At 42.9% G+C, this 26,241-nt stretch overlaps 2 protein-coding genes across 11 annotated transcripts in view; one reads left to right on the top strand and one right to left on the bottom strand.

Annotated features, from left to right (window-relative positions):
• The first annotated feature begins 932 nt into the window (after positions 1-932).
• Positions 933-24,448, top strand: TMEM156 (transmembrane protein 156). Of its 2 annotated transcripts, XM_056556798.1 has the most exons (5): positions 933-1,210; positions 2,824-3,057; positions 5,919-6,161; positions 7,449-7,559; positions 21,989-24,448. In XM_056556798.1, coding segments are annotated over exons 1-5 (678 nt in total). In that variant the 5' UTR covers positions 933-1,122; the 3' UTR covers positions 21,991-24,448. The 2 variants fall into 2 exon arrangements, 1 of the variants encoding a protein (XP_056412773.1); XR_008888705.1 differs by lacking the exons at positions 933-1,210; positions 2,824-3,057; positions 5,919-6,161; positions 7,449-7,559 and adding an exon at positions 10,776-10,866.
• Positions 24,216-26,241, bottom strand: part of FAM114A1 (family with sequence similarity 114 member A1) — a 43,027-nt gene continuing 41,001 nt past the window's right edge. For all 9 annotated transcript variants that reach the window (XM_056556771.1, XM_056556781.1, XM_056556762.1 and 6 more), the window contains exon 14: positions 24,216-25,698. In XM_056556771.1, coding sequence (XP_056412746.1) covers positions 25,603-25,698 — 96 coding nt within the window. In that variant the 3' untranslated portion in view covers positions 24,216-25,602. The remainder of the gene's footprint in view (positions 25,699-26,241) is intronic.

Below are 26,241 nucleotides of genomic sequence, written 5' to 3'. Positions count from 1 at the left end.
TTAAATGTGTTACAAGTGCAGTTACAAGGTGCATGTATGGACATTTTCATGAAGTGCTACACTGACTCGTCCCAGTTATGTTTTCATATTCAGACCTGTGAAGGACATTCCATAATAATGCACCAGGAACTTCAGTCTAGGCCCCAGTGGCCACTTCCAGTCGTCTGCCCTCCAGGACTGGGTGCTGAGGACATTTGTGTTTAAGAGGGGGGATTTTTGGTGGCCCAGTACGGGAGTTGTTACCCCATACCCTTGCTGCCCTGTCGGGTGGCCTCCCTGCGATGTCCTCCTGGCCCCCCCTGCATCTTTTCTACTGTAATTGTATATTATCCCCTATGTTATGTACATAAGAATGTTGTATCTTTAAGAATGTTAACATGTAATCACCAGTTGTCATGTGGGTTGTCATGTGGTTGTAACCCAGGAGGTATCAGTGACCATGATCAGTTCCACAATAGATAAGCCTTTCTAGCCTCCAGCCCACTGACACTTTCACAATTGACAAGCTGTTGCCTCCAGATCCCCAATGATCTTGTAATGGACATGCCTAGGCCTCATTTCTCTCACTGACCACAGCAGGTTCTCTAGGCTCCAGACATGCTCTCCTTCTGGTACCAAGACACGGCACCATATAGTCTTCACTGAGCCTCCCTCCTACCAGCATTGCTGCTCCGCATTATATCACCACAGTGCTGTCACTTACATTAGCATCAGACTCTTTCGCTGGTGTATAGGGCATGCTAAAAGACTGTATATGCATTATTCATATTCACATAACATACTGTGTTACTACTATACTGATATATAAACTCATACATCCATAAAACATTTGTGAGAATATTTTGAATGTTTAATTCCCCCCCTCCAACATTTTTTTTTAAACAAATTCATTAAAAATTACAAAATTACAAAAGTTACAATTTTTTTTGTCAGCTGCAGAAAATTTAGTAAAGCATTCCATTGACACTTCCCTTTTAAACACATGTGACTTTTATCTGTACTTAAGTATGATGAGAGCAGAAAGTGAGTGCTGGAAGTCATTGAGGAAATGACTAGTAACTACATACCGTAAGTGGGGGCAGCCTATGATTTAGTAAGTTCTTGCTGTAACACGTGTCTGCAATGACATCTTCCTTGTTGCTTAAACTCTTTATCGGAATAACACTCCTGCTCATTGTCTGCATTCCAGAATGGTTCAAGACTAAGGAAGGTAAGATGTGTCTATCTTTCTACAGGGCCAAGTGGCATTTAACAAGCATCAAGTTTCTGTTATTATGACATGATACTGAAGATAAGGTATAGCATGAAGCATGGCATCAGTACAAGTGTATTACAAACCCAATTTTCCATTGTCCATTTCCTAATCATTTATCCACTAAGAATGATCAATATTTTATATACAGACAACATAGAATTCAGCTTCCTCTGATGGTGAGAACTGTAGACATTTGCTATCATAGCCTCAAACACACCATATCCCGTTCCATAGGAAGCATATCAAGCCAAGATTGTTTTGGAATGTAAATATATAAATAAGCAAACATTGTTCTGGAAGATGAAGGAATCGGAGGCAGCGGATTGGTGAGTGAGAAGATTAGCCTCAGCATGGGTGCAGACTTGTAGGAAGAAGGCATCTGGACACAACACAACCCAAGATTGGGGTCAAGTCTTTACAGCTGGCTATGGGGGTGGAACAGCTACAGTGTGAGAATACAGGGCAAGGTCAGAGGATAGAAAGATATAAAGAATTTGGGATAAAAAACAAACTCATTGTTCACTTTTCTGTAGGCCACTGTATCTTTAACTAGAGTGGTTTGTCCAAGTTGTATATACAGTACACACTGCGTTACGCTTCTGCTTTTTTTTAATACATTTCCCAGATGGGAGGGAACCTTTAGAGGGGCTTGTGATACCTGCATAGGCGTGAGCAGCCTATTGCATTAGGGTGTGCAACCTAAAGCACAAACTCACACAGTGCGCGTGTGTGTGTATATATATATATATATATATATATATATATATATATATATCTATACACATACACACAAATATACTCTTGCTTGCATGCACACATACATAAACAGACCTGCACTCCTATAGGTGTAGTATAAGTCCCTGCACATTAGGTTGGCAGTATAGTTCCCCCACATTAGGTGCAGTACAGTTCCCCCACATTTGGTGCCCCCTAATGTGGGGGTACTGTACTGCACCTAATGTGGGGGAACTATACTGCACCTAATTTGGGGAAACTGTACTGCACCTAATGTGGGGAAACTGTACTGCACCTAATGTGGGGGAACTATACTTCACCTAATGTGGGGGAACTATACTGCACCTAATGTGGGGGAACTGTACTGCACCTAATGTGGGGGAACTATACTGCCAACCTAATGTGGGGGAACTATACTGCACCTAATGTGGGGGAACTGTACTGCACCTAATGTGGGGGAACTGTACTGGTGCAGTATAGTTCCCCCACATTGGGTGCAGTACAGTTCCCCCACATTAGGTGCAGTACAGTTCCCCTACATTAGGTGCAGTATAGTCCATAGTTTAAAGTGTAAAAGAAGGGCAAAGTAACCTCACCATCTTCAGCTGGTTCTCTAGTATGTAAAAATGTGTCTGAACTACAGTACAGTCCTCACTGTCAGTGTGAATTGGTAATGTAATGGGATTCAGTTGATAATTTTAGTAAGTAAGAACGTTGATCATTTGCTAGAAGACAGAGCACAGAAAGCTCCACTTCATATCATAGTATGCATTTTTGTTATATTTTATATTATGATATTTTGTAAAGTATTATCTCATTCTCTCTCTCCATAGGCATCTCAGAGGACCTATCATGTATTGATTCCTGTATGATGGATAGCGCTCACAAATTACCATTAATATGTAATTTGCAAGAAAACGAAAGCAGAGAGGCTGTAGAGACTGTTGCAGCAAAAAATGTGACATTATCTTCCATTACACTTGGTTTTTATATCAACACTTCCGCTGTTTTCATCTGTTATCCACAAAGAGACACAGATCCATTATCTCAAGAAACGAGCGCACAAGGTATGAATCTAATGTTAAATATGAACGTGTCTGTGATTATTCAGGAGTGCAAGGCAGTAATGTATACTCATGGCCCTGCTATAACAGCAGAGAAACCTATGATGACCATACCATGATTAATATTGATGGCATGATGGCATGACACCACTAGGTGAATGGTGGGGATCTGACCACTAGTAATGCTGGAATAAAGATGTGACCAACCAGGCCAAGAGGAGTCAATATGGTATAAGAAATCTTATAGGCCAGGCAATGCTTTGTGGGAAAAAAGTATGCAAATTAGGAAGGAAAATGAAGGAAATTATGGAAGGAAATTGAGCTATGGAATATGCTCCCTAAGTATCCTCACAAATGAGGCACTGCATTAACTGTATACAAAAAAGAAGGTTGCAGCAGCACTCTTGGTCAAAAAATGGAGGCTCTTAGTGCACTTTTTGATCAAAGCACGTCCCCCATTCACCACGCGGAGGCGGCCTCATTTCGGATGGGACCCTAACACTCATTTCACTCACCTCTGCTGGGCATATAGCCTCTGACTGGGTGACAGGCTGGATCCACTATCAGTCTATAAAACCTCATGTGTGTATTTATGGACAGGTGAGTGCCACATTAATTTCTCTTTTGGAATTCTGGATTATTGCGGACTGCATCTTTGTGTTGAGCACCCCCTGAAAATGGAGCAGAGGCATGTTCCTGAGTAACACACAGTGGGCTGAGTAAATAGAAGAGGTTTGTTTGTAGTGTTCAACTTTTGTAGTGTTCAGCTTTTGCTGAGTCAAGGACCTTTGGATCATGTGACACTCGAACATAGGCTCCTACATACAATAGTGTATACAATAGTGGCAGTTCTGTTACCATATACACAGAAGTATGCAGGGTTGTGCACTGCACGTGGCAGTTCTGTCCCTACATAAATAGAGGTATGCAGGGTTGTGGACTGCATACTCCTCAAGGACTCTGCAATCTTCCAGCTGAGGCAAGATGCTCATCTTGCCACGTGTAGGATATGGCCCTGGCCCAATGTGTTCGCTTTAGGAAGTGGACATTCTATTATATAGATCACTTTATCGTTATTACGTTTTAAAAACAGATTGATTGCCCAATCAAAGTCATTAACTGACTTAAAGTAAAGCAAAAACTTTTTATATAATGTAGAAAATAACCTTATATGTACAGTATATTTGTAATATACATTGGTTAAAAAAAATAAATATATATATATATATATATATATATATATATATATATTCAGTCCCTGCAGCTTTAAGTCAGGAGACCAAATACAGGAATTGTGGGTGGACAAGCATGACTCTGTGCAGTGAGGACAAGCAGGGCTCTGTGCAGTGAGGACAAGCAGGGAGTCTGAGCACTGAGGACAAGCAGGGAGTCTGAGCACTGAGGACAAGCAGGGAGTCTGAGCACTGAGGACAAGCAGGGCTCTGTACACTGAGGACATGCAGGGCTCTGTGCACTGAGGACAAGCAGGGCTCTGTGCACTGTGCTATGAGAACAAGCAGGGCTCTGTACACTGAGGACAAGCAGGGCTCTGTGCACTGTGGACAAGCAGGACTCTGTGTACTGAGAACAAGCAGGGCTCTGTGCGGTGAGGACAAGCAGGGCTCTGTGCACTGAGGACAAACAGGGCTCTGTGCACTGTGCTATGAGAACAAGCAGGGCTCTGTACACTGAGGACAAGCAGGGCTCTGTGCACTGTGGACAAGCAGGACTCTGTGTACTGAGAACAAGCAGGGCTCTGTGCGGTGAGGACAAGCAGGGCTCTGTGCACTGAGGACAAGCAGGGGTCTGTGCACTGAGGACAAGCAGGGCTCTGTGCACTGAGGACAAGCAGGACTCTGTGCACTGAGGACAAGCAGGGCTCTGTACACTGAGGACAAGCAGGGCTCTGTACACTGAGCACAAGCAGGGCTCTGTACACTGAGGACAAGCAGGGCTCTGTGCACTGAGGACAATCGGGGCTCTGTACACTGAGGACAAGCGGGGCTCTGTGCACTGAGGAAAAGCAGGGCTCTGTACACTGAGGACAATCAGGGATCTGTACACTGAGGACAAGCAGGGTTCTGTACATTGAGGACAAGCAGGGATCTGTACACTGAGGACAAGCAGGGCTCTGTACACTGAGGACAAGCAGTGGTCTGTGCAGTGAGGCTCTGTGGTACGCCCCTACTTTACTCAGTAGGATGATTGACAAACCAGGAGCCTGTGCAGAGCCCTGCTTGTCCTGCATTCACTTCCTGTATTTGGTCTCTGCACAGAGACACACAGGCAATAGCTGCAGGGACAGCATATATCGATCCATGCTTAAAGGGGTACTCCGGTGGAAAACAATCTATTTTAAATCAACTGGTGCCAGAAAGTTACTTTTCTTTTTAAATTTCCTTTGAGTCTGACCACAGTGCTCTCTGCTGACACCACTGTCCATGTCAGGAACTGTCCAGAGCAGGAGCAAATCCCCTTAGCAAACCTATCCTGCTCTGGACAGTTATTGAGATGGACAGAGGGGTCAGCTGAGAGCACTGTGGAGAGACAGTAAAGAAATTAAAAAAAAAAAGAACTTTCTCTCTAGTAAACAACAACTCCAGCAGCTGATAAGTACTGGAATGATTAAGATTTTTTAATAGAAGAAATTTACAAATATATTTAACTTTCTGGCACCAGTTGATTTAAATTAAATTGTTATCCTCCAGAGTACCCCTTTAGGGACACTGTCACTGGACTCCTTAAAATACAAAAAGCAGGGATTTCATTGAATAAGTTACAATACTAAATCTTTATTCACAAAGATAAAATGCTGTGTAATCGTATGAAGCTCGACTATAATGAAATAATCTGTTTTAATGCAGGAAAACCAATAAATGTCTCACTGAACATAAAAGGAAAATATTTTCACTATCCAGAAGTGGAGTCTAACTTTGGAATGGCAGATTCTCAAGGCGATGTGCATCCCTCTGATCCTTTCTCACTTGAGATCCACATAAGTAATCTTACAGGACATAACAGAACAATGGATCTATGGCATTACCAAGATCCGGGGGTTCATCATGACTTCATCAATGTGTCCTTACACTTTGAAAATCAAATTTCATGTGAGTAGGTAGCACATTATCTTTGCACTATTTTTGAACCTTTATGTCCTTGTTAAAGTAAGAACTAGAGCATAGGGATGAGTGTCAGGAGCTAAACTTAAAGGTGTATTCCATTTTTTTTATTTGACTACTCTACAGGGGCTGTAAAGTTAGTGTAGTTCATTATATAGTGTCTGTACCTGTGATTTTTGCCCCAAAGTTTAGTTTTTTAACAGCATACAAAATTACTGTTGTCTCAAGTTTTCCCAGGTTGCAGTGTGGGCCGAAACATGACATCACTAGTCAGGTGATGACAAGGAGACTGTCCTGCTTCAATGGGTGGAGTGACCGCTGGGTGGAAGAGAGATCATTCTGCAACTAATTGTATTTTTGCAACAGCTGAAGGCACCCGGGTTAGAAAACACTGGTCTTTTGAATAGAATGCAGCTCATTTGTGTTTCAATGGGTGGGGTGGCTGATGTGTAGGAGGCAGGAAAATGACCTCATACTTACAAACAAGGAGCTATGGGACTTTTAGTTGAAGAAGAAAACTCAATCAGGAAATTCCCAGTTTACAAAAAGATAGCTATAGCATTTAGGTAATCTCACAACATAGCCATTTAGCCCCAAGCCAAGCACGGATCTTTCCTAAGCATGTCCATTACTGTCTGCCAGGTAATTACTAAAATCACCTTATGGTGGATAACCCCTTTAACATCATTGGTCAGTTTTTCCAAACCAAGGTGCCTCCAGTTGCTGCAAAACTACAACTCACAGCATGCCCGGACAGACCTTTTCTGTCCAGGCAGGCTGGGAGTGGTAGTTTCGCAACAGCTGGCGGCACCCTGGTTTGAAAGTCATAGGAACACCTGCACACAGACACTATTACTTCAGAGTGCCTCACTACTTTTATTTAGAGAACTACAACTTCTTGTAGACCTATACTACACCCCCAATCTTCCACATTGGCATCGCTTAAAGGGGTACGCCAGCCCTGAGACATCTTATCCCCTATCCAAATGATAGGGGATAAGATGTCTCACCGCGGGGTCCTGCCACTCAACAGGTGGGTGGCGAATACAAGATTGCGGGGGTTCCCAGCGGCGGGACCCCCGCAGTAAGACATCTTATCCCCTATCATTTGGATAATGGATAAGATATCTCAGGGCCGGAGTACCCCTTTAAGTCTATTGTCGGTTGATAGCTTTGCTCATATATTAACCAGAATTTATATGCTCACTATATTAGATAATTTGCATAAGATGCAGTATTATTCATCTTTTTTCTTTTGTTCATTTCCAAAAACAGTTTACACAAGACCACTCGGGGTCATCTGGCTGTTCCTGATCTCGCTTGTTTTTGTAGGTGGACTTAGTTTCATTGTTTACAAAGTCAAAAGAACTGCTCCATTAATAGACTGTAAGTATGAACGTATGAAAGTATAGAACATGTAAACTTGCATTTCATGTGCGATTATACAGGATCTCCATATAGATCCATAGTTTGTTGGGTGACAATTATACTTATTTCCATACACCTATGGAAATAAGCTGAGGAAAATGCTGGAGGGCACTATATCCTAGAGCAGGCATAGGCAACCTTCAGCACTGCAGATGTTTTGGACTACATCTTCCATCAGCCAAAATGCTGATAAAGCATCAAAGGAGATGTAGTCCAAAACATCTGCAGTGCCGAAGGTTGCCTATGCCTTTCCTAGAGCAAAGGTGTACAACCTCTTCTGAACCACCAATGGTTACATTGTTGGATTGTAAAACACCCAAATACTCCATTCATGTCACCTTATGTATGTTGCCAGTATGTGTTGCGTACCAGCAAAAAGGTATTCTTACATTGTATACCCATGGCAGGTCCATTAATTTTAACCTTTTAATGACGCCTGGCGTATGCATACGCCCTGCATCCCGAGTCCTTAAGGACGTGGGGCGCATGCATACGCCCTTTGGAATTCCGGTCCCCGCCACTAGCTGGTTGGGGACCAGACCGAAATGCCTGCTGAAATCATTCAGCAGGCATCCCGGCACATCGCCGAGGGGGGTCCTGAGACCCCCCCCATGTTGGCGATTGCAGAAAATCACATGTCAATTCAGACATTCGATTTTCTGCTATTCCGGGCTGATCGGGTCTCTGGCAGCCCTGATCATCCTGAGGGATAGGAGCGAGGTCGCAGTGCTGCGATCTCCTCCTATCCCCTGCCATTGGTCAGAACTGATTCTGACCAATGGCAGGGCAGGACAGTGGCTTGCCATGGCAACCCCCCATTCTGCTCACCCCTGGATGTCGAGGGGATCGTTGGAAGAAGATGGAGGCTGGTACCTGGAGGAGAAGATGCCTGGGGACCCCAGATCGTCGCTGGAGACTGCTAGATCCTGGCTCAGGTAGGGAATTCAAGGGGGGGGGGGGGAATGAAAGTGAAAGTAAAGTGATCTTTACTATGGCAACGACTAGGAAGGCCAAACTGCAACTCCCAGCATGCCCAGACAGCCAAAGGCCAAAGGCCCTATAAGGGTGGGGTCACATGTACTGCATTTTGCTGCATATTTGCTGCTGCATATTTTCCTACCCATTGAAGTCAATGGGTAGCAAAATCAGCTGCAGATTTTACTATCCATTGACTTCAATGAGTAGGAAAATACGCAGCAGCAAATATGCAGCAAAATACAATACGTGTGATCCTTCCCTAAGCTGTGGATGCGCTACTGACCATCTCTAGATTGTGCTTCGTGCTGTGCCCATGTGTCCTGCTTTGTTTGCTCGTAGCAGCAATCCCTCGTTATAGGCAGAGATACAGTGATCTGCGAGTTGTGCACACGCGCAGTCTATTCACAGACATCACGGTGGCTCCCCTGCTTCCTAAGCTACGCCGTGAGCAACCGCAATGTCTGAGTATACTGCGCATGTGCCCGATCACTGTGTGTCTGCTTGTAGCGGCGGATTGCTGCTATGAGCAGATAAAGCAGGACACATGGGCACAGCAGGAGGCACACTCTACGGAAGGTCAGTAGCACATCTGCACCGTCAAATATGCTGCAGATGCGCTACATGTGACCCTACCTTAAAAGTGTATTTTGTCAGATAATTATTATTTGCTAATCAAGAAATATTTTCTTAAGCTATGCAACAAATATGTCCAGAATATATTATCTGGCTTCCTACTTAGGCTGCATATCACATAATCTGAACATGAGGTTAAAGTGTATCCATCATATCACAGAAAAAAATAATGCTCATATATGTAACTCACTAGGTCACACCGATGCTTTACATGTCTTTTTTATATGTCTAGCTTCTGAATTTGGCTCACAAATCCCTCTGTCCTGCTGCTCACTCATTCTGACATTCACTGCTCAGGAGGAGGCATGACCAGAGAAAACACTGAGTCCGCCCCCACACTCACCATGCATTTACTTCCTCTCTGAGTCTGCTCTGCTGTGCTGGGTCTCTTAATCCAATCACTGTATGCTGCTCTGTAACCCCTTTCTCTCTGTTTTCACGCTGCAGGCTCATAGATAGAACAGAAGTGAGCACAGAGGAGTGGTAGTCCCACCCTCACTTACTGGACTTTGTCCCAGCCTGTGCTGCCCAGCTGAAACAAAGATGATGCTGCAGCCATACTGGATAGTATGGGGACCCCTAGTGGTCGTTTTTATAAGCCAGTATTTCTATTAAAAGGAGATAACATTTTCTATAATGTATATTAGAAAAGTTAATGTTTTGTGAAACTAAAGAGAAAGGTGCCATGAAACTTAACCTTTACTTGGTTACAATAAAACTACACCAGATATTAATCATGTGTGTGTGTCAAAACCTGGTACTATCACCAAAAATCAATAAAAACAGGGAAGGTTCCAATATATATGCTGCCCTCCAATCAGTCACAATAGATAAATAGCGATTACACATCAGATAATCACCTAAATATTTTTATACCCCTTTTTTACTAACCCAATGCTTTTCTGTTCGGTCAAGATATCACATAGACTGAACGTCATCAGGGGTTTAAATGGAGTAAAGGGTTGTTTACAGTATAAATACTTCACTCAGTAAGAGATATTAATTAGATAAATAGCAGCATGTGACCACGGTAGGAGATTTGTAATATTGATAATAAGGTGCAATAACCAATAGCAACAACAAACATAGGAATCCCCGGCAGGAATGATAGCCTGCTGCACAGGTTGGTACCCATTATAGGGGGTAATTAATGGTTCAATCTCCTCCTAACACTGATAAAATCAAGCTTTCAACCTATGGTGGGGTGGGGGGGGGGATTAATAATTTATTAATATATTGGCATAACCCCTCCTATGTGGCATAAAGATATGGCATACTCACAGTAGAGAATAATAGGCCAGTTACACGCTGCCCATATGAAAAGGACCGAGGGGCATATTAATACTCAGCAGGTCAGATGACCATGAGCAGACAAATTTGAAACATCTGTCCGGTATACAAGTAAATAAGTTAGTACATACTAATAGGAAGTTTTGATGCCTAGCCTAGCATAGTCCTGCAGTGGCAGGAAAGCCCTTCCTGTGCCGGGGAGCGCACGCTGTTTGTGCATGCCGGCGTCATAAATACAGAAACAGCCTTTCTGGGTTACGTCATGTGAGCGCATGCCACGTGACACCAACTGTGCGCGACTCTGCACCAGAGCTGAAAGGCTCCAGAAATACCCGAATGGTGACGGGGAGCGCTGTCTGCTCAGGTAATCAGCACAGAAAGATGCTGGTTTGTTGGCTGGCTTAACTGAGAAGTCCAAACTCAGCCTTGGACATGTGGGGGCAGAACAATTGTAGAAAATAACACTCTAAAATTAAGGAACTTATGGTGTAATACATGATAATCAGGTGTATTGCGGCTGAAGGGTCAATGTATAGAGAATATCAGGGCATGGCTGTGGACCTCCCCGGGAGCCCCCCCCCCACTAATATAGGGGGGGGGGGGAGAAGGAGGGACAAAATATGGGACCTAAGGAAACTATTTGTGCCCTAAAAAGGCCCTTCTAATCATTCCCTATACCTAGATGGCAGGGACACCCTAAAAAGTGCAGTACCGTTTATCAGGACCCTCCTATTGTACCCTAGAAGCCCCTAACATAGGGTGGGGCTAGAACAATCAGTCTACTAAGACCATCCCTCACTATCTAGGAATACTACCCATAAAGAGGGAAATGGGGCTCATCGGAAGGTACACAGACAGATTTTGAAGAATAATAGGGTTATAAAAATGGGGCGAATGAAAGTTGGTGATGGTTTCAATTGTTCTAGTCCCACACAGGAAAGTACACATGGGTCGCCTTGATGTTCAGTGTTCACATGAATAGAGATAGGGGTGTCTCTCTTATGCTTAGTGTCATCCAGATGTTCAAGGACTCTGCGCCTGAATTTGAGTATGGTTTTACCTTCATAGTTAATATCATGTTGGCAATTTGCAACATAAATGATGGCCCTTGAGCCGCAATTGATGAAATTCCTGATTTCATGTCTAAAGCCCATTCTCATGTCCATAAACCACCTAGTCCTCCTAATATTAGCGCAGGCCTTACAGTGCCACAGCGATAGCAACCCGAGAGAGAGAGTGTTCATTCAACCAAGTGAGATTAGACTGGGGCAATAAATAAGAGTGTACCAAGGTATCTCCTATACTTCTGCCTCTCCGAAAAGTGATGGACGGTGTGTCCCCTACCACCTTGGGGAGATCAGGGTCAAGTTGAAGAATATTCCAGTGGTGGTTGATTATTTTCCTAATATTTTAGGACTGTGTATCAAAGGTCCCTATAATCCTAAGGGGGTGTGTCCCAACAGGTTTAGCCTTAGGAACAAGTAGGTGAGATCGATCCTGCTTCAAAGCAGACCCATATGCTAACCTAAGAGTATAATACGGATAGCCTCGCTCCAGAAATCTGGAGCGGAGGTCCTTGGCCTGTCTCTTAAACTCAGCTGTGTCTGAGCAGTTCCTCCTAAGACGGAGATACTGGCCCCTCGGTATTCCCCGTTTAAGGGGGCCGGGTGGCAGCTCTCCCATCTCAGGAGACCATTGGTGGCAGTGGGCTTTCTATATACTTTAGTTTGCAGACCACCAATTTCATCCCAGGAAATGTATACGTCAAGAAAAGAGAGGCCCTCCTTATGAATCTCAAAGGTGAATGAAAGTCCTAAATCATTAATGTTTAGTGCTTGTAAATACTGTTCGAATTCAGATTTAGTACCACTCCAGAGAATAAAAATATCATCAATGTAGTGCGACCAGAAGGTTGCACTTTCCGACAGATGTTCTCGTTCATCGGAGAAGGCGGTAATTGCCTCCCACCAGCCCAGAGTGAGGTTAGCAAACGATGGGGCACAGGGGCTCCCCCATCGCAGTACTTCTGAGCTGGTGGAAGTACCACCCCCCGAATAGAAAATAATTATGGGTGAGTATATAGCTTAATAAATCCAGAACAAATTTATTGTGGGCCTGATGGTATAGCCCCCTAGATGTGAGAAAGTAGGAAACTGCCTGGTTAAGCAATCCTACCTCATTCATCAAAATTACTACTTAATATCTCCTAAGCATTATTATTGCTTCAATTCATATGTGGCTATTTTTAAGTCTTAAAGTTATCTATCAGACATTGCAGTACATATTACCATTATTTTAGTCTAATAATATTGGCTTCCTTCTGCAGTACTAGCCATTCTGTCTAGAGTCATATATAAGTCCCTGTTCTACCCCAGCCAGAAAAACTTTCAGAGCTTATTACCTGAGCAGACAGCACTCTCTGTCACCATTCGTGCCCGCAGTTGGTGTCACGTGGGATGCGCTCAGGTGACGGAACCTGGAAGCGCTATTTCCGCATTTTAGACGCCGGCGCGCACAAATAGCGTGCAATCCCCGGCACAGGCAAATGTTGGAATCTTGATTCCAGTGGAATTTATAAGTGTTAGGAGGAGATATTGGGCACCGACCTATACAGCAGGCTATCATACCTGCTGGGGATTCCTATGTTTGTTGTTGCTATTGGCTATTGCACCTTATTATCAATATTACAAATCTCCTACCATGGCCACATGCTGCTATTTGTCTAATTAATATCTCTTATTGAGCAAAGTATTTATATTGTAAACCACTCTTTGCGCCGTTTAAACCCCTGATGACGTTTGGTCTATGTGATATCGTGACCGAACAGAAACACGTTGGGTTAGTAGTGAAGGGGTATAAAAATATTTATTCTATCTATAAAGGTGATTATCTAATATGTAATCGCTATTTATCTATTGTGACTGATTGGGGGGCAGCATATATATTGGTGTCAGGATCCGGATTCTGTGAGGATACTGGTGGTGGATCCTCTGTGTCAGTGGGGTGATGACGTGGGCCGTACCAGGGTGACACTAGTAACAATTGGAACGACGTGGGCCGTACCAGGGTGACATTAGTAACAATTGGAACCTTCCCTGTCTTTCTTGATTTTTAGTAATAGTACCAGGTTTTGACACACACACACACACACACATTATTAATATCTGGTGTAGTTTTATTGTAGCCAAATAAAGGTTAAGTTTTATGGCACCTGTCAGGATCCGGACTGGTATGCAGAGAGGACACTGGAGGTGGATCCTCTGTGTCAGTGAGGTGATGGCGTGGGCCGTACCAGGGGAACAGAATCTAAGGGGTGACTTGCAGAGGCAGGTAACCCCCAGGTCGTTCCACCCGATAGCGACTCAACCTCGCTGACAGCTGAGTCAGGCGCGGTACACAAGGACAAGGCAAGAGCAAGGTCGGACGTAGCAGAAGGTCAGGGCAGGCAGCGAGGTTCGTAGTCAGGGGCAACAGCAGAAGGTCTGGGTACACAGGCTTGGGAAAACACTATAACGCTTTCTCAGGGCACAAGGCAACAAGACCCGGCAAGGAAAGGAAGGGGAAGTGAGTATTTATGAGTGGGGAGGGGATTAGAACTAATTGGGCCAGGCACAAATTAACGGTGCTCTGGCCCTTTAAATCTCAGAACATCGGCGCGCGCCCTAGGGAGCGGGGCCGCGTGCGCCGGGACGAGACAGTCACAGGAGGAGGGTGAGTAGAACGGGGTGCGATCCGTGAACGGGTCTGACCCGCCCCATGGATCGCATCCCCGCTGGCACGAACACAGCAGCGCTCGCGGTCACAGACAGAGACCGGAGCGCTGCTGTTACTAGAACGCTGCAAGCGCTCCGGGGAAGCCGCGGGACCCGGAGCGCTCGGCGTTACAGCACCTTTCTCTTTAGTTTTACAAGTTGACCTGTTAGGTGTAAATTACTTGGGTTACGTATGGCCTATACTTTTTTACGTTTATATTATTATAAAAGTTAATGTTTTGCCAAAATGTACAACAAAGAATCTGCTAGGCATATACACTGCTCAAAAAAATAAAGGGAACACTTAAACAACACAATGTCACTTTAAGTCAGTCACACTTCTGTGAAATCACACTGTCCACTCAGAAAGCAACACTGATTGACAATTTCACATGCTGTTGTGCAAATGGAACAGACAACAGGTGGAAATTACAGGCAATTAGCAAGACGCCGCCAATACAGGAGTGGTTTTGCAGGTGGTGACCACAGACCACTTCTCAGTTCCTATGCTTCCTGGCTGAGGTTTTGGTCACTTTTGAATGCTGGCGGTGCTTTTACTCTAGTGGTAGTCTAGAACCCACACAAGTGGCTCAGGTAGTGCAGCTCATCCAGGATGGCACATCAATGCAAGCTGTGGCAAGAAGGTTTGCGGTGTCTGTCAGCATAGTGTCCAGAGCATGGAAGTGCTAACAGGAGACAGGCCAGTACATCAGGAGACGTGGAGGAGGCCGTAGGAGGGCAACAACCCAGCAGCAGGATCGCTACCTATGCAGCAGAGGAGCACTGCCAGAGCCCTGCAAAATGACCTCCAGCAGGCCACAAATATGCCTGTGTCCACTCAACAATCAGAAACAGACTCCATGAGGGTGGTTTGAGGGCCAGACATCCACAGGTGGGGGCCATGCTTACAGCCCAACACCGTGCAGGACATTTGGCATTTGCCAGAGAACACCAAGAATGGCAAATTCGCTACTTGTGCCCTGTGCTCTTCACAGATGAAAGCAGGTTCACACTGAGCACATGTGACAGAGTCTGGACACAAAAATAACATAGAAAAGCAAAAGCACATATAGGCGCACACCAAAGCTCTCTCATCAATGCTTTATTGTAGTACATGACATAAATTAGACCACACATTAAAAACACTAGAAACAAGGGAGTCAGATGACTCACAGCCTCCCTCAGCCACAGAGAAGAACCCCAGTTTCCTGTTGGCTACCCTACAGGGACACCCGCCTAATCCCAATAGTACAAAATACACAGTCCTTCTCCGACCAATGGGCCCCTATGCATAGGAACACATAAGCAAACTGAGTATTGCACGATCAGAGCAGCTGCATAAATATTCACTCATTCAAAATAAAGTGCACAGTCAAGGGAAATAAAATACATCACAAGGTAGGAAATGGAGCATGTGTCCCCCCGAAAAAGGTCCCCAGGCATTCACTCACTCCAAGTGACTTCCTCAGGGGCACATGATTTGGTTGTGACAGAGTCTGGAGATGCCGTGGAGAATGTTCTGCTGCCTGCAAAATCCTCCAGCATGACCGGTTTGGTGGTGGGTCAGTAATGCTGTGGGGTAGCATTTCTTTGTGGGCCGCACAGCCCTCCATGTGCTTGCCAGATGTAGCCTGACTGCCATTTGGTACCAAGTTGAGATCCTCAGACCCCTTGTGAGACCATATGCTGGTGCATTTGGCCCTGGGTTCCTCCTAATGCAAGACAATGCTAGACCTCATGTGGCTGGAGTGTGTCGGCAGTTCCTGCAAGAGGAAGGCATTGATGCTATGGACTGGCCCGCCCATTCCCAGACCTGAATCCGATTGAGCACATCTGGGACATCATGTCTCGTTCCATCCACCAACGCCACGTTGTACCACAGACTGTCCAGGAGTTGGCGGATGCTTTAGTCCCGGTCTGGGAGGACATCTCTCAGGAGACCATCACCTCATCAGGAGCATGACCAGGCGTTGTAGGGAGGTCATACGGGCACGTGGAGGCCACACACACTACTGAGCCTCATTGTGACTTGTTTTAAGGACATTACATCAAAGTTGGATCAGCCTGTAGTGTGGTTTTCCACTTTGATTTTGAGTGTGACTCCATATCCAGACCTCAATGGGATGATAAATTTGTTTTCCATTGATAATTTTTGTGATTTTGTTGTCAGCACATTCAACTATGTAAAGACGAAAGTATTTCATACAATTAGTTCATTCATTCAGATCTAGGATGTGTTATCTTAGTGTCCCCTTTTTTCTTTTGAGCAGTGTACAAACAGACCAAAATTGTTTTTTGTTTAACAGCTATCACCCCATTACATACGCATTCAGTGATATTGATACATTCTTATTCAATTGGGTGACATAGGTGGCTGACGAATCTGACATAACCTAGGGAGGAACATCATGTTGCTTGAACCCTGTCTTGAGCAAACCTTGTTTTCTCCAATAAAAGTTGTCAGGTAGCAGTAGGGCTGTCCCCATACTTATCAAAGGATTCTGTTGAAATTAGTATAACCCACTAATGAATATTTAATGTTAAAGAGGACATGCTGACAGGGAAATGCCTTTCATTTGCCCCATTTGAGTATTTGGACACTATTAGGTGATGGGGTTAACTTGCTGCGAATTCTCCCATATTTCCTCTTTTAGAACTCTGAGTGCCTGTGTATTACATTGTAGCCCTTTCTTTTTTTTTTTTTTTTTTTTTTTTGCAACAGCTTTAAGAGAGATGTGTTCTTAAAATTTTTGATTACACTAATTTTAGGAGTCTAATCTGGAAAACATTCATGTAACTTTAGACATTTTAACTCCGAATCAGCCAGTCTCAAATGTTTTCATGTTCGACAGAGATGAAACTATGTATAGATACAGGCAGGCATATGAGAGCTTAGCTGGGCTCCCTGACATGCCATTTGGTATCGCCTGTGTTGTTTTGCAGGAAGCAGGCCGAGAAAAATGAGGATAGACATTTTTGGCAGGGGGTTATAATTTAGTGGCATTTTGTGGGGGCAATATATGAAGGGGTATTTTGTCTCAGCAATATGTAGGGTTATTTTAAATGGGGACTTGTGTTTAGGGCACTTCTTGTACAGAAGCCTTATGTTTGACAAGTGACACTGTTATTTTCAGGGGTAAAAATCCAAATGAGAGGAAGAGAAGACACACTCATTGGCAATAGTGCAAAACTACTTCTTTATTGTATGTGCAAGTAAAACCAACCAAGGGAGGTCAGGTTAAAACGTGCCAAAGGGCATGAAACAGCTGTCACTATTGCACTGATGGAAGTAACGTTCTAACCTGACCCTGCTTGGTTGTGTTTTACCTGCACCTTCTTCCTCTCATTTGATTTGTTTAGCTGCACTCTGCAAAGTCTGTGGAGATTGAGCACCCCTGTGTATGAGCTTCTGTATAGGTTCTAGATAATTAGAGCCAGGACAGTATGTTTGGGTGAGGGACTATACTAGTTGTGCCAACCTCTGTACGATTTTGTTGGTTATTTTCCTGAGCACCACAACACTATTTTCAAGGGGAAACAGAGTGTGGCACTGTACTTAGGGGCACAGTGTATGACGCTTATAGCCAGGGAGTACAGTGTGCAGCATTATAAAGACTTTGTCTTGGTATAGAGGGGATGTGAAGAATATAGGGAGAGTGAGGAGAAAGATGTATGTGCTGCAAACACATATCATGAAGAAATGTGTTGAACAAAGAAGAAAAGGAGAAAAAAAACTACTACAATTGGAAAATATATCAAATGTGAGTCACTGGAAGTTATTGCATATTCTCCATCTGTCTGCATCATTTCAGTAATGTAACCATTTGTACTGTCTATAGCAGGATAATAGGCATTACTATTCTTGTTTGTGAACTAAAAACTCATCATACTATTGTCATTGTTCTAGTATAGTAGAAGTTGTATTGCCACATAATATACAGTTCATAGTGAAAGTATTCGGCCCCCTTGAACTTTTCGACCTTTTGCCACATTTCAGGCTTCAAACAAAGATATAGAACTGTCATTTTTTGTGAAGAATCAACAACAAGTGGGACACAATCATGAAGTGGAGTGAAATTTATTGGATATTTCAAACTTTGTTAAATAAAAAAACCTGAAAAATTGGGCATGCAAAATTATTCAGCCCCTTTACTTTCAGTGCAGCAAACTCTCTCCAGAAGTTCAGTGAGGATCTCTGAATGATCCAATGTTGACCTAAATGACTAATGATGATGAATAGAATCCCCCTGTGTGTAATCAGGTCTCCGTATAAATGCACCTGCACTGTGATAGTCTCAGAGGTCCGTTTAAAGCACAGAGAGCATCATGAAGAACAAGGAACACACCAGGCAGGTCTGAAATACTGTTGTGAAGAAGTTTAAAGCCGCATTTGGATACAAAAAGATTTCCCAAGCTTTAAACATCCCAAGGAGCACTGTGCAAGCGATAATATTGAAATGGAAGGAGTATCAGACCACTGCAAATCTACGAAGACCTGGCCGTCCCTCTAAACTTTCAGCTCATACAAGGAGAAGACTTATCAGAGATGCAGCCAAGAGGCCTATGATCCCTCTGGATGAACTGCAGAGATCTACAGCTGAGGTGGGAGACTCTGTCCATAGGAAAACAATCAGTTGTATACTGCACAAATCTGGCCTTTATGGAAGAGTGGCAAGAAGAAAGCCATTTCTTAAGAGATATCCATAAAAAGTGTTGTTTAAAGTTTGCCACAACCCACCTGGGAGACACACCAAACATGTGGAAGAAGGTGCTCTGGTCAGATGAAACCAAAATCAAACTTTTTGGTAACCATAAAAACTTTATGTTTGGCGTAAAAGCAACACATCTCATCACCCTGAACACACCATCCCCACTGTCAAACATGGTGGTGGCAGCATCATGGTTTGGGCTTTTCTTCAGCAGGGACAGGGAAGATGGTTAAAATTGATGGGAAGATGGATGGAGCCAAATACAGGACCATTCTGGAAGAAAACCTGATGGAGTCTGCAAAAGAGACTGGGACAGAGATTTGTCTTCCAACAAGACAATGATCCAAAACAAAATCTACAATGGAATGGTTCACAAATAAACATATCCAGGTGTTAGAATGGCCAAGTCAAAGTCCAGACCTGAATCCAAATCGAGAATCTGTGGAAAGAACTGAAAACTGCTGTTCACAAACGCTCTCCATCCAACCTCACTGAGGTCGAGCTGTTTTGCAAGGAGGAATGGGCAAAAGTGTCAGTCTCTCGATGTGCAAAACTGATAGAGACATAACCCAAGTGACTTACAGCTGTAATCGCAGCAAAAGGTGGCACTACAATGTATTAACTTAGGGGGGCTGAATAATTTTGCACGCCCAATTTTTCAGTGTTTTATTTGTTAAAAAAGTTTGAAATCTCCATTTCGTTCCACTTCATGATTGTGTCTCACTTGTTGTTGATTCTTGACAAAAAATTACAGTATTATATCTTTATGTTTGAAGCTGAAATGTGACTAAAGGTCGAAAAGTTCAAGGGGGCCGAATACTTTCACTATGCACTGTAACTATATAAGGATAACTTGACTATGTATTCACAGTAAGCACAAGTAGACTGATAATCGGAGAGTGTTGTTGCAAAAAACAATAATGTCATAGTGGCAAAACAAATATTAAAACAACATTTTTAATAAACTACTGTGTGACCTAAAGCCTCTCAATCAATATCATAAACCAACCCCAGAAATACAAATCATATTGCGGACCTCTAATAATAAAGAGGAACCAAAAATTAGGTACCCTGGTTCCAACGCGTTTCACCCTCACTATGCTATGCGTGATCCTCAGGGGACATAAATCTGGGGATAAGAACAATTCTTAATTCACAATATGGATACCAATTACCTAGATACATTAATAAATAGATAAATCAGAAATACATGAAGGAGGTATCCACAGCCCCAGTGTGACAATAAATCACCGTCACTGGTGGAGACCGGAATATTAATACAAATGTAAATAGATCAACAAATCAATAAAGATATCCACAACCAAAAGTATCCACAGCCAAGCTGTAGTGCTTGATAATAGTCGCTAGTGGATACCAATTGTAAGTCACAAATAAGCAGATAAAAATAAAAAGAACCCACGGCCCAGATTGCTCTATTTCCTTCCGTCATCACGGGGCACAGTGAGTGGCCTAAGAAGGTACTATACATGTATAATGAACTTAGTTATGTTAATGTATATACTGAGCTTAGTCTTTGTGCTGCATATATAGTCATGGCCGTAATTATTGGCACCTCTGACATTTTTCTAGAAGATGAAGTATTTCTTACAGAAAAGGATTGCAGTAACACATGTTTTGCTATACACATGTTTATTCCCTTTGTGTGTATTGGAACTAAACCAAAAAAGGGAAGGAAAAAAAGCAAATTGGACATAATGTCACACCAAACACCAAAAATGGTCTGGACAAAATTATTTGCACCCTTTCAAAATTGTGAAAAAAAAACAAAATAAACAAAAGCATGTGATGCTCACCTGGGGCAAGTAACAGGTGTGGGCAATATAAAAATCACACCTGAAAGCAGATAAAAGGGAGAGAAGTTCACTTATTCTTTGCATTGTGTGTCTGTGTGTGCCACACTAAGCATGGACAACAGAAAGAGGAGAAGAGAACTGTCTGAGGACTTGAGAACCAAAATTGTGGAAAAATATCAACAATCTCAAGCTTACAAGTCCAGCTCCAGAGATCTAGATTTGCCTTTGTCCACAGTGCACAACATTATTAAGAAGTTTGCAACTCATGGCACTGTAGCTAATCTCCCTGGGTGTGGAGGGAAGAGAAAAATTGATGAAAGGTGTCAACGCAGGATAGTCCAGATGGTGGATAAACAGCCCCAAACAAGTTCCAAAGAGATTCAAGCTGTCCTGCAGACTCAGGGAGCATCAGTGTCAGCTCAAACTATCCGTCACCATTTAAATGAAATGCTGTGACAGTAGACCCAGGAGGACCCCACTGCTGACACAGAGACATATAAAAGCAAAAGTACATTGAAAAAAAGCCCAAATCCTTCTGGGAAAACGTCTTGTTGACAGATGAGTCCAAGATAGTCCAGAAATGGATGGCAACAAAGCGCTGGAGAGTTCTGAAGTGACCAGCAATGAGTCCAGATCTAAATCCCATTGAACACCTGTGGAGAGATCTTAAAACTGCTGTTGGGAAAAGGCGCCTTCCAATAAGAGAGACCTGGAGCAGTTTGCAACGGAAGAGTGGTCCAACATTTCAGCTGAGAGGTGTAAGAAGCTTATTGATGGTTATAGGAAGCGACTGATTTCAGTTATTTTTTACAACGGGTGTGCAACCAAATATTAAGTTAAGGGTGCCAATAATTTTGTCCAGACCATTTTTGGAGTTTGGGGTGACATTATGTCCAATTTGCTTTTTTTTCTCCCTTTTTTGGTTTAGTTCCAATACACACAAAGGGAATAAACATGTGTATAGCAAAACATGTGTTACTGCAATCCTTTTCTGTGAGAAATACTTCATTTTCTAGGAACATTTCAGGGGTGCCAACATTTTCGGCCATGACTGTATGCACTAAGCTTAGTTCTAGTACTGTATTTATGTACTTAATTTAGTTTCTGGTATTAATTACATTAATATATATTTAAGCAACACAAATTTCATTCCACAGCAGGATATGTTAATTTTGAGATATTGATTATTTATATTTATATTTTTATTTTAGAGGGACAGAAGAATGAAAATGTTTACCCAAGTCCAGTCCTCTTATAATAAATGAATAGCAAGATACAGTTTTCAAGTGAATCTCCTGATGGACTACCTCACATGGACATTTATAGGATACATTATAAACTCTATCACAGTTGTTATGCTGCAACATCTCATGGACTTTAAACCTTTGAATGAAAGAAAAATAAAAGCAGAAATCCTTACCTATTTGTGAGTCTACACTGACTTTTACAAACCCCTCCAACAAATAGACTTATGCAAAGTGGATTATTTACTGACTGCTCCTCGTGTTTGGTCATGATCCCCTTTGCTTAGTCTCCATTACAGAAAGAACAATGGAAAAGGGTTTCTGCTGGAGCAAGCAGGAGACAAAGTAAAAGCAGGAGAAGCTTGTCCAATTTTAATCATGTGCTCTTCTTATTAATGTGGTGGGGAGAAGAGGGGGAGACAACATACATTTCTCCAGTTAATTATATAAAATAGTTTTTCTCTATCTCTTTGCTTCTGTTTTTGTTTTGTTTTTTAACCTCATTGTCATACTGGCTATCCAAAATCTGTCCTCTAACACCTGGTTCCATCTCAACTGACCCTGTACACTATACTCTATGGAAAGGGTGTCCCAGGAACCTAATGGATCTGGCCATTGCTCAGCTGTAGAGTACTATTTTCAACCCATAAAGTTATATTTTAATGAATGGAATATGTCCACCATAAAGAAAATTAAGGTTTGTGTTGGAGCTGGGATAAGAACAGGAAATGCAAAACACAGGGGACACAAGGTGTATGTAATCCAACCAACTGGAGTGATGGGTGTTTGGTTGGTAAAAACATGGGGTGTTCCTGAGATATGAGAGTTTATAGTATGTCTGACAATACAGGGAATCAGTCAGATGGGTGTGAACTTAATTTTGATAATGGGAGTGACTATCAGGCGATGGGTGGGGGGGGGGGTATACTTTTCAGACTTGTGAGAAGCTTGTTTAAAAGGATTTTAGAGTTGTTAAACCGAATAAGGGACTTATCCTTACCCTTCCAGTATGTATTAGCAGCTGTATGCGACAGAGGAAATTCTTTTCTTTTTGAATGTATTTTTTGTCTCATCCACAGTGCTCTCTGCCGACACCTGATGCCCGTATCAGGAACTGTCCAGAGCAGGAGAAAATCCCCATAGCAAACCTATCCTGCTCTGGACAGTTCCTGACACGGACAGAGGTGTCAGCAGAGAGCACTGTGGACAAGACAAAAAAGAAATTCAAAAAGAAAAGAATTTCCTCTGTAGCATACAGCTAGTAAAGTAGAAGTAATTTACAAATCTGTTTAACTTTCTGGCACCAGTTAATTTAAAAAAAATAAGTTTTCAACCGGAGTACCTCTTTAATGTACAGTAATATCCCCCCAAACAACACAAACTTATATCAATCGTACAGTGAATTTCTACACATGAAACAACGCTACCAGGTTCATTTTATTAGTCACATAGTGGAAAATGTATTTAAATTCTTAGAAAATTATTGAAATCACTTAGAGTGCAATATTACTTCCCTCTTAAATCTGTCTAGTTATATCGTGGAACATATAAACTAGGTGTTTAGTCATTCAAGAATCTGAGAAGGCTGGGTGACAATGTTGCACCTGCAATAGATATAATTTCGACCGGTTTCACAAAAGTGGAATACAGGCTAATTTTTGTTTTCTGGTCAGAACTCAGGAATATAAAAATTGTCGCCCATACTGCCGGCAGTAAAAAAATAAAGATGTACATACTTTCTTCCGCTCTCCTGGGGCCTCCGGTAACCGGCTCCGGTCTCTGCCGCGATCCACTTCCTGGTTGCCGGTGGTCAGCGAGTCATACTGCGCTCAGCCAATTACCAGCCGCAGCGAAGTCCGACTCGGACGGCGATAGGCTGAGTGGCAGTGTGAGAACGCTTCAGGACACAAAATTCTTCACTACACCAGCACCTGCTGCCGGGGCCGAAAGCGTCACACTGCCGCACAGCCTATCGCCGAGTCGGGACTTCACTGCAGCCGGTGATTGGCTGAGTACAGTAACCAGGAAGAGGATTGTGGCGGAGAGGATCGTGGCGTAGACCAGAGCCGGTTACCGGAGGCCCCGGGGGAGCGGAGGAAGGTATGTACATCTTTATTTTTTTTCCTGCCGGCAGTATGGGGGACAATTTTTTTATTCCAGAGTTCTCCTTTAAGGTACAAAGGAAAACTCAGGATTTGCATTTAAAGATACATTTACTATCATTACAAGTTTGAAGCTGTTCTTTCATGGTATGAATTAACTGCTGTACTTCTGTGACCTTTCCCAGGATACCACAGTTACTATTTCTTAAATTCTTTTAATAGCATATTCTTATATTATACTAGACTATTATGCAGAAAATAGCTTTAAATAAATGAGAGAATTCATGCTAAAGAACCTATTCTATAACTTTTGATTTGTTTTTTTTAATACATTGTGCAAATGTGCATGTACCAGACATAGCGCCTTTTCCTTACAGACACACAGCATATTTTGTCAGTTTGTTCGCTTAAAAGGGGTACTCCATCGAAAAAAATCTTAAGATGTTTGATCGCGAGGGTCCCACTGCTGGGGACACCCGTGATCTCTGGTGTGGCACCCTAGTCATCTGTGCAAGGAGCAAACTCCGCTCCGTGCTGGATGACTGACGAACAAAGCCATCCCCCCTCCATTCTTGTCTATGGGAGGAGACGTGACGGCTACGTAGTAGTCGTCACGCCCCTCCCATAGACATAAATGGAGGGGGCGTGGCATGACATCACGAACATGGAAGTTCCAAGCTTCTGTGTTCGGGATGTCACCGCTGCGGCTGGGGACCCCCGCGATCAGACATCTTATCCCCTATCCTTTGGAGTACCCCTTTAAACTGGCTGGATAAAGGAAACCTGACAGCAGGGCTTCGGAGTCAGAGTCATAGTTGTAGTCAATTTTGGGAAACGTTTCCAACTCCATTTTCAAAATAAAAATATTAAATATTATATATTAATATTGTATAATTAGTTTATTAAAAGGTATATGTGATGTGACCTTGTTCACTAATCACTAATTACTATACAGGAGCCATTTATGAAGAGTCCTAGTTGAAGTGTGAAAAATAGTGAAGTTGGAAGTTTTCCCTACCAACTCCACAAATGCACTTATATTCAATAATGCTTGAAAGCTTAAAAAGGTGTTATAACAATATTAATATTTATAGGATACGGTATAACTAGCTGGTATGTGACCGTCTGACCACTACAAGAATGGAGGTAAAGGGTCCTAAATGGAGCCCATTGACCTCTGTTCTCTTGATCAGTAAGGGTCCCAGCAGCCAGTTAGTTAACCCAATATGCTGTGAATGGGAAGAACTGTTAATCTTCCATAAGGAAGAAATAAATGCCCGTCAGGGAGCAAGAAAAGTAAACCCCTTCTACTTGGCTTCAGTTCTTCTGAAAGGGCTCTTCTGGTCTTCAAGTGGGTAGGGCTAAACATTTTTTACTGGCGCTTTAGATGGTCTTTTGCTGTGTTCAGAAATGTCCACTAACTCAGCATTGAGAGGGCTTCATATCCATACTATAATCTAGGTGTGCCATGTAAAGCTGTTATGCTTTAGAAGAGGTAGCCTGAATATGGGAGAAATGAAGTATAGGGAGAAGGAGCCGGAAAGCATCCTGGATGTAGGTTGTGCTGTTATTCCCCTGTGGAATTAAGAAAAAAATTTTTTTTTTATATGTTAGCTTTCGTAAATTCAAAATGTACAGTTTTGTCTTTTAATGAATGGATTGAACGGGACCCTGGCACTCAATGAGGAGTGCGGGCGGTAGACAGCACACACTCCATTCATTTCTATGGGAGTGTCAAAGAGACTCAAGTACAGTACTCAGGCATTTCCGGCTTTCCCATACAAATGAATGGAGTGTGTGCCATTCTGGGGGTTTAGGCAGTGGTCGGACCCCCACGATCAACTACTTAATCCGTCAATAGGGGATAGCAGAATTTTCACTGGACAACCCCCCTTTCAACAAAATCAGTGTTGAAAAATGTGTGCAATGTGCATCCTTTTGTTGTCAATGGCTCTACATGACACAGTTCACTTTGTAAACTACAGCACGGATATGTTGGGCAATTAAAATTCTAATTTGTTGAATAGGTAATGTCCCATTAGGGTCAAGGACACAGATTAACACTATTAAATGGAGGCTAATCCATGTTCAAAACTGCAACAACAAAAAATGCAGTCA

Source organism: Hyla sarda, chromosome 1, assembly GCF_029499605.1.
Source record: "Hyla sarda isolate aHylSar1 chromosome 1, aHylSar1.hap1, whole genome shotgun sequence".
Lineage (NCBI taxonomy): Eukaryota > Metazoa > Chordata > Amphibia > Anura > Hylidae > Hyla > Hyla sarda.
This window is presented reverse-complemented; position numbering and strand designations above follow the sequence as displayed.